This window comes from Labrus mixtus, chromosome 5 (genome assembly GCF_963584025.1).
Source record: "Labrus mixtus chromosome 5, fLabMix1.1, whole genome shotgun sequence".
In the NCBI taxonomy this organism is placed as follows: domain Eukaryota; kingdom Metazoa; phylum Chordata; class Actinopteri; order Labriformes; family Labridae; genus Labrus; species Labrus mixtus.
This window is the reverse complement of record NC_083616.1, coordinates 29,791,780-29,800,365: the sequence shown is the minus strand read 5'-3', so window position 1 is coordinate 29,800,365 and position 8,586 is coordinate 29,791,780. Positions and strand designations below refer to the sequence as shown.

At 42.7% G+C, this 8,586-nt stretch overlaps 1 protein-coding gene across 1 annotated transcript; it reads left to right on the top strand.

Annotated features, from left to right (window-relative positions):
• The first annotated feature begins 5,541 nt into the window (after positions 1–5,541).
• Positions 5,542–7,608, top strand: foxb2 (forkhead box B2). Its single transcript, XM_061039351.1, has one exon. It carries the CDS (start codon positions 5,973–5,975, stop codon positions 6,945–6,947), a length of 975 nt encoding a protein of 324 aa, XP_060895334.1. The 5' UTR covers positions 5,542–5,972; the 3' UTR covers positions 6,948–7,608.
• Positions 7,609–8,586: the final 978 nt, after the last annotated feature.

Below are 8,586 nucleotides of genomic sequence, written 5' to 3'. Positions count from 1 at the left end.
GATTGAATTTGCATCTTTCAAGGTAACCAAGGATGATTTACATAGCGAAACAAACAAAGAACAAAACAAAAACAAGACTGAGACAGGTAACCAATGATGGGAGTCCAATGGAGAGGCAGAGTAAGGGGAGATGTAGGCTGTGGAGAACAGATAGTTTTTTGAATTAGATGGGGCATTGCAGATGTCTGAAGGGAAGGTGTTCCAAAGGGTGTGGGATGTGACACTTAAAGGGATACTTCACCCGTTGAAACATGAATCTGTATTGACATTGGGTCATATATGTGAAAGTTGGTGTCTTCTTGACCGAGAAAAGCCAGGAAGTGTCTTTTTGTCTCATGTGGATGAAAGACAACAACTCCCAGAATGCACAGCTCCGCACAACATCCGATTCGAGCACAAGACCTTCAAAATCTCCTTCGTCCATATCAGTTTAAAGTTGAAACATACGCTGCCGTTGTCGGTTTTCTCAGCTTTCCCCACAGAGCCTGTTAGCATAGCTACCAAGCAAGATGGCGGACGTTGCATAAATATAAGGAACTAGCGATGTAGTTTCACCCCCTCTAACCAAAGCAGCCTCCGATGACGCAAAATGACGATTTTTGCGTCATCGGAGGCTCCTTTTCAGACTTAGAAATACAGATCTTTCCCATCTCAGGGGAAAATGAGGGCGGGATGCACGACCATTCAAAAACACTTCCAGGTTTCTAATGATACAAAGATTAATGCAAATGTGTGAAGTATCCCTTTAAGGCCCTGTCTTCATAGGTGAGCATTCCGGTGTGTGTTATGGAAAGCAGGCCAGTGTCTGAAGAGCGTCTGTTTCGGGATGTGGTGTGTGGGTGAAGGAGGTCGGACTGGGGGGCGAGGGCGTGGAGGGATTTGTAAGTGAAGGAGAATATTTAGTATTTGATTCAGGATTTAATTGGGAGCCAGTGGAGGTGGAGGAGGGTTGAGGTGAGCTGCTGCCAGGGCTTGATGCGGGTGAGGACTCTTTGCTGGTTTCCCCAGACAGGAACTCCAGTGCAGTAATCCAGACGGGAGTTTATGAAGGCATGAATGAGGGATTCTGCCATGGAGTCGGAGAGTGATGTCTGGAGTTGTTTTTCAATAGAAGAAGCAGATTTGGGGGACGGATTTGAAGTGGGAGTGGAATTAGAGGATAGGATGATATCTGGTTTTGGACCTCAGAGGATGGGTGGATGGAGCAACTGTCTACTTCCAGTACAGGAGGATATCTCCAACCTTCGTGAGCAGCGCCTTGGCGGCCACAATCGCCTCTTTGTCCATTTGTAGTAGACAGGCAGGTAAGCCAACCAACAACTCAAATCAAACGATTGGACGGACTTTTAGTCCTGGGAGATCGTCAGACTGGATTTTTTTTTTTTGCATAATCATTTGAAAAACAAAACTGATGTTTACATGTTTTTCACCCTTTAATAACAAATATTTCACTTCTTGCAACACGGCTTTCCATAATAATCATTTAAATTCCACGTTTATGTTTTTTTTTTTAATCGTCTTTTCAACTACAGATAATGGACCTTTCCTGTTCATCAATTGGTAGAAAAGTAAAATGTGTTATATATCAAGATCCAAGAGACAGCTTAGCACTGCAGTCCAATGCATTCAAACTTTAAAAAAAAATGGTTGTGTTAAAACTTGCCAAATAAGCCTAGGGCTAACCCTAACTGTTATACAATACATTAACTTGTGTGCTAGACTTTAGACTTTAGACTTTATTGTCCTCAGGGGGAAATTCCTTTTCACAGCCCCGTTTTTGTCCAACAGACAATTCCCACCAAAGAACAATACATATGTAATGTGAGGGTCCAATGTGTGGTGGATGGATCACTCTAGCAGCACTTTACTGTCATCCATATTGTTCTGCTACACAACAACAACAACAACAACAACAACAACAACAACAACAACAACAACAACAACAACAACAACACTTCCTTGTTACTCATCACATGTCCCATCATTAGCCAATCAGAGCTTAGGATGATTAAACTCAAGGCAAACATTATGACAAACACAGAAGTAGATTCAATATCATTTGGTCACAGGTGCTACTGCAAACATTAAAACATATAAATATATCAATATTAACTTTGTAAACTCAAATATGTAAATAGTTCACTGTATAAATGTTAACTTATTTTTAACTTTAAAGTCTTTATATGTGATTTTTCACACTTAAATATAATATAAATCAAGTATCTCCTCTGAAAATAACTCTGTGAGTCATGACTGTCTACAATGGGTGTAACACCCGAGTCCCACTGTCTGTGATGTTTTCAGAGTTTTCAGAGTCCTATCTTCACTTTGTTTACATCGTTGGGACGGCCGGCTGACTCCTCCCCTCGCGTATAAAAGTTGTTTAATTGAGGGACTAGAGAAAAGAAGAATAACATACTGTACTCACTGCTTAACTGTGTTTCTAGATCACGCTCATTTCAGGTAAATTTACATGCAGTGTGAAGATACGAGCAGAATAAAGATCGCTAGCATTAGCATGCTAACACAACAATGCAGCGCGAGTTGTTTTGGTTTCATGCTGGTGCTCAAGGGCGACATCTGCTGGATCAAAAAATCACATATAAAGACTTTAAACTTAAATACATGAATTAACTCAAATATATGAATTTACTTCACTTTTGAATCTTATATACAAAACACAGTGAATAAAATTAACAGTAAACAACAGTCAAAAGTTCCCACTCTGGCCTGTTGAGCGAGGCCTTTTGTTCAGGGGATCAGGCTTTTCCCAAAGTGCAAACTGCACCTCTGTACCTCCATCCTGAGGGAGGTGGGGTGACCTGGGTGTTCAGTGGATGAGTGATGTCCTCTTGTATTGAGGGTGCAATGCATGTGATGGCCCTGTTGTTGAGTTCTGTTAGGTTTGGTGTGGGGTGATGTGTATGAGTTTGGCCGTGTTTTTTTTTCAACAGATAACATGTTGAAGAATGTAAGTGGAAGTATGTGAGAGGTTCAGGCCAAAGACGACTTAAATTATAAAAATCTCATGAACTACGAAGACATTTTGTTCTCAAACTCTCTGCTGTCAAACTTTAAAGTCAGTGAGTTTGGGAATAGATTCAGTAACTTTGCACATAATAATAAGTTTAACACAGAGATGAAAAATGATGATTAAGTTGCACCTGAGCTGACTGAGAAGCTTTTGAAGGCAACAGGCAGACACACCGCAGCTTTGATCCATTAACGCTCCGCCAGCTCACTCTTTACGGGGGAAACAAGAGAAGATCTGTCGTGTTCTGCTTCTGAATAATTTCACACAAGTCTTACAGCGTCTGAACAACAGTCCTACACGCCGGTTTCATTTTCCATTGAAAACAATAGGCCTCGCTAATTGATTTTAATGGCTCTCTCCGCGACGCTGCGCCCCTGATGACTTGGAGAGAGGTCTTTAAGATTATTATTATTAGTATAATTGCCATTACCCCCACACTTTCCCTTTTGCAGAGAGGGAGACAGAGAAAGAATATCTCTGCCCTTAAGCTGAACAAATAATTATTAGAGACAGGAAACAAACAGACGACCGTCCCTCACACACACACACACACACACACACACACACACCTTAGCATAGACCCCCTCCTGGCGACCCTCATTCCCTCCGCCGCCCTCTTCGTGCAGTAATTTATGCAAAATTAATTGATACATCTTTTATAATTGATGTGCTGTAAACTTAATGAGTAATTTATGTAATTAGTCAATTAAGGATAATTCCAGCATATGTTCCGCATGCCCAGAAGGTGTGCTTTACAACTAGTTATTTGTCCAGGAGTTTGGCGCTGCCGTAGACTACCTAATTAATTTTGTTATGCAGATCAGCCACGGTGTCTATTTAACGGGCCCCCTTTGTGAAAACAGATTTAATATTGATCTTTCCCGGGCGTTTTAAAGAGGATGCTTTTTTACCCGCGTTGGCCTCGGAGGGCCTCGGAGTTTCCAAACTCATTTTTCAGACGCGGAGGAAAAACAATCACGCAAAGAACACAATAAAAACACAAAAAAAAACACGGCTGTCTTCATTTTCACGAGGAGGGGCAATAAAAAGAAAAAGTGATTTCCCTTGTAATTCCATGATGTCTTTAAAATATGCTCTCCGTCGACACAGCTGACCTTTTTGAGTGGGCTTAAAGGGCTGAGCCATAACAGGGGGGGAGATACAGCGGCTAATTAATTGACACAGTTTTGAATATTCATAGCTAATACAGCGAGCTTGCCCTTAATTACATTGTTGGACTTCTCTCCTAGGAGGCTAAATCACGGAAGGCTTAATTATTGTAATGTATTCGGGGGCCCACTGGGGGCAGACGGGGAAGACAGGAGCCGTCAAGGACCCCAGTCATGACACCTGGCTTCAGAAATAAATAATAATAAAAAAAATTAAAAAAATCACGGGGAAAGGGAGCAGCTTTTGTTGTTTCCTCCGCTGAGCAAGAACTCCGAGCAGGGGATGAAGTTTGTTTACATCCTTGTAGGATTCACCGGAGAGTGTTTGAACAGACAGACAGCCGCCGGACTCCCCTCTCAGCAATTAATCAACAACAGCCCCCCCCCCCCCCCCCCCCCCCCCCACACCCCTTCCCTCTCTCTCATTGTACAAGTGTGTGTGTTTATGTGGGAGTGTGTCTGTGCGGAAGAGGGGTAGCGCACTGAGTATTGTGCGCAAAGGAAGACATGATTTATTGTTTGCAAAGTCTGAAAGTGCACTCCAGCAAATTTAACAAAGTGGTTGTATTTATATATTCCTTTCTTTATGTGAAAGTTATTTAAGATGGAACAGCAAATCCAATTTTTTCATATTTATTTTCAACTATTGCGAGACCACACTGAAGAACATCATTTGGGGGGTTTTTTAGACTACAGTGATTTTTACTATTGTGTTTTTATGTTGTTTAATTAATATTTCTGTATTTTTTTAATTTGTGCTGCCACTGTCAAGAGCTTCTAAACCCTTTCGTTGTTTTCGTTATTCTTTTTTATTCTATCATATTCTAAGAGCATCTTGATTGTAGGCTAAATGATCAGAAATGATTCTAATACAGCAAACAAACAGTTATTTGAAACTGATTGGCTGCCCCTTTTTTCGACTGGAGAATTAAAAGGTCAGGGGTCAGGATCAGTGATGACGTATTTCATTTAGGTACTTGTGGTAAGAAAGTCCCTTTAAATACAGATAAGTCAAATTAATATAAAAAAAGAATCAGTCGCTGTGTACTTTACGCGAGAACTCTTTGATTGGCAAACAGAAGATTAGGAGCAAAAAAATGCACCACCCACTCCTCATTTTTATTCATCTTTTTTTTTTACCCCATCTCTCTGTCTCTCTCTCACTCACACACACACACACACACACACACACACACACACACACACACACACACACACACACACACACACACACACACACGCTCCTCTCCACTGACGTGTCCCCTCCTAAGTGTCTGGGTAATAGATAATGGAGGCAGCGGCCTGCGGGGGTCTTACAAAAACGGCGCTCAGCGAGTGGGAGCGTCGCACAAGAGGAGAGGAGAGGAGAGGAGCACACACACACCACACACAGACAGAGAAGCAAACTGGCCCCCTTCAAAAAACCTTCAACCCGTCGCTGAAAGACAAGAGGACCTCTCAACTTTTACGCACAGAGACTGACTTTTACGCACGAAGCAGACTGAAAAAAGTCTTAAGGGGAAAAAACTTTCTTGGGATGCAGGAGCCCCTTAAGGATCTCACCTGACAGCAGCGGGCCTGCAGGATATATTTATTGATCATTATCAAGACGAAGTTTCCAGATTTTTTAAACTGATGGCTCAGAACTTTGGAGCGGATCCGTCAGATGCAGACTGATGTGAAGACGATCGACTAACGGAACATTTGAAACGACCCTTTAAAAGGCTGTTTTATTCTAATCATTCAAACTTCAAGAAAGCAAAGCAGTCATGCCTCGTCCTGGGAAGAACTCGTACAGCGACCAGAAGCCTCCATACTCCTACATCTCACTGACAGCGATGGCTATCCAGAACTCCACCGAAAAGATGCTTCCCCTGAGTGACATTTACAAGTTCATCATGGACCGCTTCCCGTATTACCGAGAGAACACGCAGCGGTGGCAGAACTCCCTGAGGCACAACCTCTCCTTCAACGACTGCTTCATCAAGATCCCCCGGCGGCCCGATCAGCCGGGGAAGGGCAGCTTCTGGGCTCTGCACCCGGACTGCGGGGACATGTTCGAGAACGGAAGCTTCCTCAGGAGACGGAAGCGCTTCAAGGTGCTGCGCGCGGAGCATATGGCCTGCAAGAGCTCCCCGATGATGCATTACTTCCACCATCACCACCACCACCACCCGGGCGGCAAGCTGGGCCCGGCATCCGCCCACCACGACCACTCGGCCGCGCAGGCCAGCAGCATGGGTCGGCTCCCTCACTTTCAGGGTTATGGGGGGATAACGTGCGCACAGCCCGGCGGGTTCAAACACCCATTCGCGATAGAGAACATTATAGGACGGGACTATAAGGGTGTGATGGCCAGCGGGCTCCCCCTAACCTCAGTCATGCACCACCTTGGTTATCCGGTGCCGCCGCAGCTCAGCAGCGTGGTCAACTCCATGTGGCCGCACGTGGGGATGCTGTCAGAGTCCATGGGGGGCGTGCCAGTGCCCGTGCCCGTGCCGGCATCCTCTGAGTACGCGCCCTTCAGCGTGTCCGCAAAGGGCCTGTACCACAACGCGAGTGGGCAAACCCTGCCCGCCGTCCCAGTGCCGATCAAACCCACCCCGTCCCTGGGGCCCGTACCCGGCCTAACGGGGCTGCAGACCGGCCCGGCTCAGCTCTGCTCCCCGGCCTCAGTGATGGAGAAAAGTGATCTGCTGGAGGGGAAAGGCAACCCTCTCCACCCGGCTCTCCTGCTGTCCTAACCGGGTAAATTTTAAGCGGGTTATTTTTTTTGCAGAATAACGTCAAGAACAAGGACTTTTGTAATTGCATAAAAAATCAGACTGAATGCGCACTAAATGAGCAACATGATAGTTTAATTTAACTGTAGGAGAGTTGGTTAACATTGTACAGTGTCATGATTTTTTCATTAGACTCATGTTGATTGAAATCATAATTTATTTGCACAATTTGTGAGTGCATTTACCACATACTGTAATGTGGCACTGATGAATACAATCAAACACGCAGAGACGCTGAACCCAAAGAAAGATTTCACAAAACGTCCGAAATTAGTCCAAAACCCCGAACAAACAACTCCGTTTCTATTTTTTTTGCTCTTATTCTATTTATTTAATTTGACTCTTCGGCTTAAATCAAACAGGCCTTCGTGTTTTTAATCAGGCCTGTTGCACTTTTTTGTGTGTGTGTAACTTTGCGGTGCATTGAAGATGTTATGCTTGTATTAAAACACTATTTATCTGAGGATATTTATAAAGAACTTACAACTGGATCAGCTGTGGTGATGTTGTTATTTCAATACTTATTTTGTCTTCATATTTAGAAGGAGTGTTTCGGAGATCATTTGAACTTGAGAGATGTCACTGAACTCCTGAATTCATTTAAAAAAAACAAACGCAAATTGATCCCAGGGGGGGAAACCAATACGTTTCAAGAGTCTGACGGGTGAGGTTGAAAAATGCTTATTTTGGCGTGAGAAAGAATTCCTTCCATACCCACAGTAAGAGTATCTTACATGTCCTGCTCACATTACAGTCAAAAACAGGAGATAAAACAAATTAAGTGCCATATGTAATGCATTTATGATATATTGGATTTATTACATTTTAAAGCAGCATTTTGCATCCTAAATTAATTGAGATATGACATGTACTCTTTTAACTTAAAATGTGGCTTTAACTGTGTAGGTGGCATGCATTTATTATGTGATTGTAGCCTGTGATCATCCAGAAATTTGACATAAAAAAAAAAAAAATCAAGCACAAGACATAATTGAGCTGCGAGGAGGACTCACTTAAAGAAATGTGGAACATCTTTCTCTTACACATACGATCCCCTGGGAAGGATTGGATGCATTTGTGTGAATGGATTTAGAAGTAGATCGGTATAAATAATGTGCTCTCTGAAGTTTATCTGTTGAACATACAGGTTTTTAAAAATTCAAAATAAAGATGATAAAAATGATAAAATAATAAAATGTGCATGCATGAGCCACACTTTACTAAGAGAGAGGTCAAACCATCATCTGAATTATTGCATAACCTTTAAGGTGCATGCATCAACACACCTGTAAGGGAAATATGAGTAAACGCATGATGTGTCAGGAGAGGTGTGTATGATTCTTAGATAGATAGAGATAAAGATAGAGCATGATGTTATTTCCAAAGTTCACCTTTCAGCATGCGTTTTTAAAATGTAAAATAAAGAGGAAAATGGAAGTTAAATTTATAATTATAATAATAATAATAAAAAAAAGCCTTAACCATACCCACACTTTACTCACAGAGAAGTTTGGAATGACGTTATGCTCTTATTTTCACACACACATTCTTGCAGGTGCATGCACTATCACTCCTGTAACGGGTGTCTGAGTTGATGCAT